Source organism: Rattus norvegicus, chromosome 4 (genome assembly GCF_021556685.1).
Source record: "Rattus norvegicus strain SHRSP/BbbUtx chromosome 4, alternate assembly SHRSP_T2T, whole genome shotgun sequence".
Taxonomy (NCBI): Eukaryota; Metazoa; Chordata; class Mammalia; order Rodentia; family Muridae; genus Rattus; species Rattus norvegicus.
This window is the reverse complement of record NC_141537.1, coordinates 147896888-147908357: the sequence shown is the minus strand read 5'-3', so window position 1 is coordinate 147908357 and position 11470 is coordinate 147896888. Positions and strand designations below refer to the sequence as shown.

The window sequence follows — 11470 nt, the reverse complement described above, 5'->3', positions numbered from 1 at the left end:
CGGATACCTCTGTTGCTCTGTTCCTGGAGACATAGGATGTCATGCCATCCTCACTGTCCTCTGAAGTGTTTTCTGGGGAGGAGGGATGCTGGGAAATAATTTCTTCACCCTAAACATAGAAGAAGCAAAACAAATAGTGGGTTATAATAAGCACCTTTATGATTGGGGGAGGCCAAGTTTCTAGGTATTAGAGAAGAAATATTCTAGCCTCTGATCTATCATTCAGGGAAGCACCATTCAGTTCCATATTTCTGAGATGCTCATGGAAATGATACATAAGTCTATGTCCACTTTTGTATATCTAGTGTTACACTAGATTATATACTAGATGTTGTATTGGTGACTCTGTTAACGCTAAATATGGATGTAAATTGTCCCAAAGGCTAAGTCAGAACTTAGAAGAGGATCAAAGTTTGCAGCTAACGTGGGTTACATAGTGAGATCTTGTTGCCAAAAATATATTTCTCAATGCCTCAAGGCTCATAAGTGCCACACACCAACTGAATAGGCAATGAGAGTCTGAGGAGCTGTCTAGACTCAAACCCTGGCTCCACTAACTCCCTGCTGAACAGTCTGTGAAAGTTACTATCCGAGCTTCGGTTTTCTCCAACAAAACAACAGAATTGACTCCATAGGGTTGATTTGAAGAAAGAAAACCACTGTTCTATCGTTTTCATACAAACCATTATACGACTCAGCTAGAGGGGGGTGCAGGGATGGCGTGGCCGCTGAGTGTTTAACTGCAGTTCCAAGGAACTCAACATTTTCTTTTGGCCTCTTTTAGATCCTGCATACATGTAGTGCACATAAACTCATGGAGGTACACATCCATACACACTTTTAAAAGTTAAAAACGGGGCTGAGTGGAGATGGCTCAGCGGTTAAGAGCACTGATTGCTCTTCCAGAGGTCCTGAGTTCAATTCCCAGCAACCACATGGTGGCTCACAACCATCTGTAATAGGATCTGATGCCCTCTTCTGGGGTGTCTGAAGTCAGCTACAGTGTACTCATATACATAAAATAAATAATTCTTAAAAAAAAAAGTTAAAAACGACCCTTGGCTAGTACGAGTGAGGAGGACTTAGACCTTGGAAGTGAGTGGTGTTGAACCCCCACGGCAGTGTCTCACACAGGCTCCAGATGAGCACACTCATTTGCTAGAACAGAGAGCATCTTCAGTAAGAAGAGAGACGGCTTTACAAGAAAAATTCAAAACAAGTTTGTCCATATAAGAAAATGTTATAACTCTTCTTTCCGTGGGGCTTACAAGTGTTACCCCGGCACAGAGAAAGGGCCATGCTGATTTGCCTCCTTGTTTTTGGTTTTCTGAGATTGGCCCTCACTATGTAGCCCTGGCTGTCCTAGAACTTGCTCTGCACACAAGGCTGCCTCTGCCTCCTGTGTGCTGGGATTAAAGGCCTGTGTTACTACTGTCCAGCTAAACAGTATTTTGAAAAAAAAAATTTTTTTTTTTGGTTCTTTTTTTCGGAGCTGGGGACCGAACCCAGGGCCTTGCGCTTCCTAGGTAAGCGCTCTACCACTGAGCTAAATCCCCAGCCCCGAAAATGTTTTTACCTTTATTTTTACTTTATGTCTTTTAGTGCTCTGCCTGCGTGTGTGTCTGTGTACCATATGCATGCAGGCCCATGGGGGCCCATAGAGGGGTTTGGAGTCCCTGAACGGGGGTTACATGGTAAGCTACCATGTAAGTGCTGGGAATTGAACCTAAGTCCTCTGAAAGAGTGGCCAGTGCTCTTATGCTGCACTGTCTCTCCAGCCTTATAATCTTATAGATCTTATAATCTTATAAAACAACCACAGATGTGATAACAATCATCTTCTTTCCCCCCACTAATGGGGATGGCACCAAGTTCCTCACACAAGTACTCTACCCCTGAACCGAGTCTCTAGCCTCCTCTATTCACTTTCTTTTTTTTTTTTTTAAATTTATTTTATTAATATGAGTACACCGTAGTTGTCTTCAGACGCACCAGAAGAGGGCATCAGATCTCATTACAGATGGTTGTGAACCACCACGTGGTTGCTGGGAATTGAACTCAGGACCTCTGGAAGAACAGTCAGTGCCCTTAACCTCTGAGCCATCTCTCCAGCCCCTCTATTCACTTTCAAATTTGGGGTAGCTTTGCTAAATAGTAGCTGGGCAAACCTTGAACTTGTGATCCTCCTGCGTCAGTTTCACAAGTAGCTGAGGATTATAAACCTGTGCCCCCAGGCTCAGCTAAAAGCAGTCATTAGAACTGGGCTTGGGTAGCCCCTTGCATTTCTTCTGATGCTCTTACAAAGAACAGGACTGGGAGCACTCCATCAATTGTCTGAACTTCAGGCTTACCTGTAAGTCTCGGTTTTTGAGAGTACCCAACCAGAAAGCCTCTCTACAATTGTTGAGGACAAGCATGGCTTTGACTCTGCAAACTAACAGCTCCAGTGACTTTTTGAGTAAAGGCACATGTTTGGTGAGTCTTGTGTCCTGGTGAATCTGAAGAGACATAAATCATCCAGGTTTATCATCAAGTATCCTATTTCTAGTACGAAAATGTCTGAATTTCTCATAACTGAACAGGAAGAGGACATGACTGGCCAATATGGTCCAGAGACAAGTTCAATCAAAAAGTAACAGTTTGATGAGTATGCCAAAAACATTAAAACCTTAACACTAGAAGACATACCACCACCACCTCTAGGTGCCCCTTATAAGCTCTGTTGAGTAGTGATCAGCAAATTGCCCCAAGATGTTTAACTGATATGAAAAATATTAGGTCTTGTCAGTTTAAGTCCTAGAAAGTCCACCTCAGCTTTTTCTAAACAGAACCAGGGAAGAAGTAAGTTGCAAAAAAAAACAGTTCCAAGAGTCACATGGTTTCCCAGGGGCCACAGTCTCTAGGTTCCTTCAGACAGATGTTCAAGGCCATCCTTTGATCAGAGGGGTTTTTTTTTGTTGTTGTTGTTGTGCCCTCCCCCGGCCACCCCAGCCAAGGACTCATCAAGCATCTCTGACTACCCTGGAACTCACTGTAGATTAGGCTGGCCTTGATCTGTTCACCTAGACCCACCTGCTTCTGCCTCCCAAGTGCTGGGATTAAAGGCACGTGCCATGATGTCTGGTTTAGGGAAGTCTTTTAATAAATACACAGATATTCCCACAAGAGAAAACCAAGTCCTGAGGCTGAAAGCTCTCAGATGGCTGGCTAGGAATACTTCCAGGTTGGAGCATTAGCTGCCATGTAACATTCCTCCCGCCACAGCCACAGTCTGTGTGCGCCCTCTAATTTATGTCAATTTGACACATCTAGGGTCACCTGAGAGGACCTCAGTTGAGAAAATCCCTCTACAAGACTAGGCTGTAGATAAGCCTTTAGGGCATTTTTTTAATTAGTAACTGACGTGGGAGGATCCAGCCCACGGCTGTTGGGGCTTCTGAGTTGGTAGTTTTGGGTTCTACAAAAGCAGGCTGAGCAGCCATAAGCAGCACACCAGTAAGCATGCCTCCATGGCCTCTGCATAGCTGTTGCATCCAGGCTCCTGCCAGCTTTAGTTCCTGCCTTGGCTTCTCCCAAAGGATGTGTAAACTAAACAAACTCTTTCCTCCCTGAGTTGCTCTGGTCACGGTGTTTCATCACAGCGTTAGAAACCCTGATTCCAGGACGTCTATAACAGAGCCTCATCTAGGAGTGTTCTGTACTCCCTCCCCCAAGAAGTGGACTCTGCTTTGTCCTGAAAGTGTCTTGCTATGTAGCCTAGGCCAGCCAGCCTGCAATGCTAGGATGGGCACAGCTACCCTTGGCTCCTCAGAAGCACTGAGAGGAAACAGAGCTATAAAGTTTGAGCACAAATACAAAGCCCTCCCTTTTGACAACTGCCAGTCCCACAGGGTGGAAAGTTGGGTCTGGTGGCCCATGCCTATAATCTCAGCAGGGAGACTGAGCACAAGGAGTCCCAGGCCATGGCTGGTTATGCTTCAGAGTGAGACCTGCTCCTCTCTTACCTTGGAGTGTCCACAAAGGTGATGAAGTAGCCTTGTGTTCAACTGAAGGGTTTGCAGCAAGCTCAGAACATCATCCTAAAAATAATAATTCAGAAATGTCCTGGTATAATGTTCTGTTATTTCAGATGCAAGCTGTTCTTGCAACCAGGGCTCTAGGGAGGGTAAACTTTGTAGTTCCAACCGTGTTATACTCATCTGAGCCTGGCCCTCAGATAGGAGCACTGAGTCAGCTAGCTATTGGTTTGTAGCTTCTCAACTCTATCCCTAAGATCTATTAATCTGCTAGCTAGTAAGAGCTAGATTGTTTTTGTTTGTTTGTTTTTTTCAAGATAGGGATCCTCTGTGTAGCACTGGCTGCCCTGGTACTCGCTCATTAGACCAGGCTGGTATCAAACTTTAAGTGGGGAAGCATGTCTCAAGTTTCCCATCTGTAAATTAGGACAAGATACACCCCCTTTTTTTCTTTTCATAGCTATTTTCATAACTAAATACTGCCAGTGTTTTGTAAAGCTCACCTTTCTATACATGTGTAAGAAATTCTGTTTCAGAGGTGGATCAGTGGGGAGGGAAAAGGGATGAGAAGGAAATGGAGGTATGTATGACCAAAATACATTTTACACACAAACATGTGTGACGTTGTAAAATAAATTTACCCACAAAAACCCTTTCTATTCTCACCATGCCAGTTCCAAGACCCTCATGGCTCTAGGCATATCGAGCATGATTTGCAGCGCAGCGGTCTCTAAAATGTTTGCAGACACTGCTGCAGCACAATGACGGCAGACGCAGCCCAAAAGTTGGGGAGAGGTAGGGTCTGCACACAGTGATGTGAGCGGCTCAGCTTACCTGGGTGGGTACTTCCGGCTCCAGCTGGTATGCTGTTGCTTAGAACTGGTGCTCAGAGGATAGGCAACAGGCTCCTGCAACCCCAGCCCTGGCTCAGAAATACCCACAGACGTCCCAGACAATGGATCTGCTCTCAGCTCTTACCCGATGCTTTCTAAAGCTGAAGTCGAGGAGCGGCATGCACTGCTTCAGAAATGCCTCCACAAAGCGACGGCCATACTGAAGGGAGAGAGGGCGGTGCTGAGCCACAGTTGAGGGCTTTACTTGAAAAGCTCTCAGATGAAGCAGCATAGGCCGCCTAGCTCAAGGCTTTTATATCATCCCATTCAAGTAAATTGGGAGTGGTTCAGGAAGTTAATGTGGAGGATGTAACTTAAGTTGAAAAGCAGACAGACCTGCTCCGTATATAAAGAAGCTACAGATTATGCAGACTCAAACCCAGACAGACAATGGCCAGAGCCCTTGTTCAGCTTAGAGAACACAGAGCAGCAGCTGCACTCAAGCCTCTGGGCCTAACTCATTTTCAAGAGGAGAAATTTTGAGAGGACCAAGGGAATACATGGCCATCTCCAATCAAGTTACTTCTCCGATTCACTCATTTCCTAAGCTGCACAGGGTAGCGTGAAGAGAGAAGCGACCAAGAACGGTACCATGCACTGGAGGAAGACACCACAGGAGGGAAGAAGCATTCTCCCCATAACGTTCTGTTTAGGTTTACCATCAAATCCAGGTACAGGCAGGAAAATCCCCACAGGAGGAGGGAAGGGTTGTGCAACTGTCGGAATACCGACCTGACATGCATAGACCACTCACAAAGGACTGCACCTGGGGCTGCGCACACACTAAGCAGCTTCTCTACCACTGAGCACCATTCCCAGCCCTGGCCCTTGTGAAAAATGGAAACCATCTATAACTTGTCTTCCGCTACCTGGAAATACTGCTGGGGAGTGCAAGGGTGAGTGCTGCTCTTTCTCCTTTGTTTGAGGTAGGGTCTTCCCTAGCAGCCCTAGCTGACCCGGAACTCCCTGTGCAGACCATGTTAGGTGTGCGCAGCCAAGAGCACCACAGACACTGTTCTGTGGCATTCGACTAGGCCTAATATTCTGACCAAAAATTCTGCAACTCACGAACTACATGTAGTTAGTTGTCAACTACTGTAGCCAACTTAGCCTCTGTCTTCCTTGAACTACCACCTATTGGTATAGCCTTTGGCATGTAAAGGAGGCAAAAAGCAATTCCAGTTATCTGAGGCCCCTCTGAAATGACCCACAGGAAAACACATGGAAATCTCTTACCTTTAAACACACATGCAGAACAGGATAACTGTCAAATACCTGGCCAGGAGAACGACAAGAAACTTAACCTGAGGTCAGCTCCTTTGAGTAGCCAGCCCCCCAGTGCACACGGCCCAGCTGTGAGTGACCCAGAGACTGCAATGTGAGGAAGGCACGCCAACAGTGCAATAGAAAATCAATTACAGCAGAAGGAAACTCTCGCAACCCAAGCCCAAGACAAGCAAGAAAGGAGCAAAGGGGATTAAGAATTGACTCTGACTGGGGATGTAGAGAAGACAGCACTGTTAGAGGACTGCCATTCTGATATGAAACTGTAGAAAAGACTGCGATGGAAACGAAGGAGAAGCCAACAGTAGAGAACACAGTGTCTGGAGGACAAAGGCAATCGGGTGGACATGTGCTCAGATCAGAGGATCCGAGGTAAGATGGTGGGAGAAAATGGGGCAATGTCAGGGAGTACATTTGGTAGTACAGGTGGGAGGCAAAAAAGAAAGTGTGGGGGGGAACCCCAGAGTAGCCAGATGGGGTTGTCCAAAATGAATAGGGATCATAAAAGGGAGGAAACAGGCCCAGAGGAAGGGTGAGAATAGCAAGTAGGTGAATTCTGGAAACCAGAACCATAGTGCCTAGGGTAGCTAGTGAGGCGGGTCAGGGGCCCCATACCTTCATCAGATTGATAAGGATGCTGAAGTCTCGGACAGCCATGTTCCAATAGAGAAGCTTCTCTTCGTGAACCTGGGGACAGTCAAACAGGCCTCTGAGTCACACAGCCCAGTGCTTCTATTGCCCTCTCACTACCAGGCTGTCCATTCTGAGGAGATGTGGGAACCAGTGTACTCCTCAGCAGGCTCACACACTGTGGTGACATCAGAGTGCCCACACTGGTACACAGTTATTTCCACATAGGTACAAGGCTCTGCTGCCATCGCATCTCTGTGGGTTCTGACTCGCTGGGTACCCCATGTCCACCCCAGCTCTGACTAGGAGGCTGCCAAGGCCACAGCACCTAAAATAGCCTTGGTGTTCTTCAAGCCAGGTAGTGGCAAACGGGGCAGAAACAAAGGGAAAGAGCTCACTTCTCACCTCCAACTAGAGGGAAAAGAAATCAAACCAGAGCTTTCTGAAAGAACTCCTAGGTCTTGGTAACTGAAAGAAAATGGCTTAGGATAAACTCTACACCCAAGAGATAAAAGAATCAATGCCCACATAATCGAAGTCCACTTGTTTTTTAGGGGAATCCCTGAGCCACCTGCTGGGAATCTGTAGCTGTGCCAGCCTGAAGACCTTTCACCGTCTTCTCAAGTTCAGCCATCATCACACGGAAGAAGATGACAAAGGTGTGCCTATAAGGGAGAAAGGCCTGAATACCCACACGATGCATAGCTTACAAAAAACTTCCAGAAAGTTCCCTGTAGGAAGAAGTCAGGAGACGAACAGTCATTTCTACCTCTGTCTCTGAATGATTAGCTAGGGTCTACTGAAAAGGGGGACTGAAAAGAAGGAAGAAAGAGCCCAGGGGCTGGTGTGTGGGTCAGAAGATAACAGCGCGTGCCAAGCATGTACTGGGCTCAGCACAAATGAGATGGGCATCACGGTGCACGCCTGCAACCCTCGCAGTAGGGAGCAGGGGTAAGAGAATTGCAAGTTTAAGGTCATCTTGACTACAAAGGGAGTGAGGCTACCCTAGACTAAATGAGACTCTCTTGGGAGAAAGGAAGAGAGACAGAGGAGAGGAGAGAGAGGGGGACAGGGAGGAGAATAAGGAGGGGGAGGGGAAGAGGGAGAGGAAGAGGGAGAGGAAGAGGGAGAGGGAGAGAGAACGAACATAGGGAAGGCCAAGCCAAGGCAAATGGCCAGTCAAACAATGAAGCGAGCTTGGCAGCTAACCATGATGCAGGAAGCAGCCATGAGATAGTGGGGAAGCCATGTTTATGTATAAGTTCCTTTCACTGATTTTAAGTGGAGAAATTCTAACTTTCACTTTCCTCAACAGTAAAGCTGTGGTAATGACACCTCTACCTCACAGGAATCAAGATCAAATGAGATGAAGATGTCAAAGTCTTTGATAAACCAGACTGACTATACAAGGAAAAGGTAACTATTGATATTGTAAGACACAAAACCATCAAGACAAACATCAGATACAATAATCAACTTTTCCAAGCTGGCTAAAGTATTAGAAAGATGATCTTAAATTAGTCTTTTTATTAGTTTTGGTGTTGGGAGCTGAACCCAGGCCTCGAATATGCTAAGTAATAAAACAGTAGCTTATTATTGGTGAAAACTGTAAGTAATGAGACTACATTCTCCCATGGTATCCTTTCACACACCTTGTGACCTGATTTGAATCTGAAATGCTGGCAAGCTCGTGATTTGGGCATGGCCCTTAGTGAGCTCACAGCACTATTTTAAAGGCTATAGAACCTTAGCTAGCCCATAGTGCTATTTTAAAGGTGACAGAACCTTTGGGAAGGAGGCCTGGCTAGTGGAATAGGCAGGCTTTTGAAGGTAAAGCCCCTGGTTCTGGCCTGCTTACTTTAGTTCCTGTTTCGAGTCACGTGACCATGCTGCAGCCTCAAACTCTTGCCAGTGATGGTGGGGCAGCTTCTGACACCATACTTAGCTGTCACACTGGACTGAAATTGTGCCCTAAAATAAGTACCTCCCCCTCAGATTGCATCGGTCAGATACTTTATCAGTGATGAGATAAGGATCCAGAGCATTTTACAAAGAATACACAGTGAGACTTATACTGCCAAAGGAGTGGGAGAGTTTACCTTCCAAGTCAAGTAAGATGGAGGATGGTGGAGCAAGAAGCCCCTTACCTGGTCAACGTGGGGAATGTAGAAGAGGAGGCATCTTTCGGAGCATTGACCAGTTCTGGGACACCAACACCAGTGATCTCCTCTATGGCCTTCAGAACATTGTCTGTGTGCTCCAAGTAGATGCTTTACAAAGTCAAAAGAATAGGGACACACATTATAGAACTCCTAAATCTGCCCTGTTTCCTGGCTACCAAGTGAGCAAGTTTGCTTCATTACAAGCCCCTCCCTGGCTCTCCTCTCCATGACACACACAGTGGAGGCAAATGACCAGGAACCAGACAGACCTCCCCTCCTTAACGCTAATTTTCTCAGGGATTTTGTCAGTGGTGGGAAGCTGACTAACACAGTTGCCACCTGTAACTATATTCAGTGTCCATAAGTACCCTGTGGAGATCTGTGAAGCAAAGAGAGAAGGAGCAGCCAGTAAGAGACGCAGATCAGACGGAGAGCGGTCAATTTCTAACTAACAGCTGACAAAGTCTCCAAAGTCCAAAACCCGGAGTCAAGCCTGGAGGCACAGGCCTGTACTCCGAACTATCTGGGAAGTCAGAGGCAGGGGGATCACAGGTGCAAGGCCAGCTTGGGATATAGCTGTGTGTGTGTGTGTGTGTGTGTGTGTATGTGTGTGTGTGTGTGTGTGTGTGTGTGTGTGTCAGAGAGAGACAGAGACAGAGAGAAGGAGAGAGAGACAGAGACAGAGAGAAGGGGGGGAGAGAGAGAGAGAAATTCAAAATATCCCATAGGCATAGGAACTCAGGCATAGCACTGTTAAGTATATTAGAACACAAGAGCTAATAGTCACCAACAATAATAAATGTTTCTTTCATTTTTAAAAGTTTGTTTATTGGGGTTGGGGATTTAGCTCAGTGGTAGAGCACTTGCCTAGCAAGCACAAGGCCATGGGTTCAGTCCCCAGCTCCGAAAAAAAAAGTTTGTTTATTTTTATTTTATGTGCACTGGTGTTTTGCCTATGTGTATGTGAGGGTTCCAGATAACTTGGAACTGGAGTCACAGACAGTTGTGAACTCCATGTGGGTGCTAAGAATTGAAGCCAGGTCCTCTGAAAGAACAGCCAGTGCTCTTAACTGCTGAGCCGTCTCTCCGGCCCCAACAATAAACCTTTCTAAAGCCGCCCCCAACCCCAAATTCTTTTCATGAGATGCTACCATGTATAAAGTTTTCAAATAATCTCAGATATTCACTTTTTTTGGAGAAAGGGTCTTTCAATGTAGCTCTGGCTATACTACTGACATTCACTTTTTTGTTATTTTTATTTTTCAAGACAGGGCTTCTCTGTGTAGCCCTTGCTATCCTGGTTAGCCCAGGCTAACCTTACTCTGTAGACCCGACTGGCCTTGAACTCAGAGATCTTACTGCCTCTGTCTCCTAAGCACTGGGATTAAAGGTGTGCACTTTAATCATTCACTTTAATAATAACAAAGATTCCAAATGCTTGTCAAGAACTAAGAGTAAATAAAGTTCCAATTAGAAGCACTGTCAAAGCTAGAGATAGTTAAGGGCACTGGCTGCTCTTCCATGGGACTTGGGTTCAATTCTCAGTACTTGGTGGCTCACAAACAGTTGAAGTTCCAGTTCCAGGGGATATGATGCCTTCTTTTGACCTCTGAGGGCAGTGCATACATATGGTGCATAAACATGCAGCTTAACACACACACACACACACACACACACACACACACACACCCCAGAAATACAAACAGCCAGCTGGATGGTGCCCATCTGTAACTCCAGCTCTCAGGAGGTGTAGGCAGAACAGAAGTTCAAGGCTATCCTGTCTGAAGGTTTAGCTCTCCCTCCCACGGGATTTGGGTACAGAGAACTGTCGATCCAGTCCCTTCAGGTCCCGGCGGTGTCTGTTCAAGGCTATCCTTAGCTACATGGTAAGCCCACGGCAACAAGCCAAAATAAATAAACAAAAATGTGCTTAGATACCCTGGAAGTAATGGATGTGTCTTAGACACGATGCGCAGTACGTGTATTGACTCACCATTAACAAGGTAGGACACAACTGTAGACTTAGTTGGTATTAGCCAACATTAGGAAAAGCATTCTTAGGATCTAAACTCCAATCGATACGCATTTAAAACTGTCATTTGCTTTCAAGTTCCCCCAGCAGAGGTAACGACTCAGTCCCTGACTAGATGAGAGATCCCAACATCAGCAAAATGGAAAAATGCAATCTGGCTCCCTAAAGAAACAAAATAACTCACCAAAGCAAGTCATGGAGGTGGTCATTAAAAGTGGGGTTCTTCTCTTTGTCCCCATGAGGCCATGCTCGACAAAGCAGCTGTTTGGCCAGAGAGGCTGTTGGAAAACAAAATAAAAAACATTTCACTCACACTAAATTACCTCATTCCTTTAAAACTACACAAGTGTTAACTGAGGGTGGTTGTTTCACTCCTAGCACTGGGGAGATGAAGGCAGGGAAGAGACTGCAGTGAGGTCCAGGATAGTGAGGGCTTTACAGACACTGGCAGCT

The 11470-nt window shown here is 46.0% G+C and overlaps 1 protein-coding gene across 2 annotated transcripts in view; it reads right to left on the bottom strand.

Moving 5' to 3' along the window:
- Fancd2 (FA complementation group D2) overlaps window positions 1-11470 on the bottom strand; it is a 64576-nt gene that overhangs the window by 2611 nt on the left and 50495 nt on the right. For both annotated transcript variants that reach the window (XM_087657591.1, NM_001001719.2), the window contains 9 exon segments: window positions 11202-11295; window positions 8971-9093; window positions 7395-7488; window positions 6809-6880; window positions 6146-6184; window positions 4995-5069; window positions 4005-4079; window positions 2352-2498; window positions 8-109 (listed from right to left, as the gene is read on the bottom strand). In XM_087657591.1, coding sequence (XP_087513717.1) covers window positions 8-109; window positions 2352-2498; window positions 4005-4079; window positions 4995-5069; window positions 6146-6184; window positions 6809-6880; window positions 7395-7488; window positions 8971-9093; window positions 11202-11295 — 821 coding nt within the window.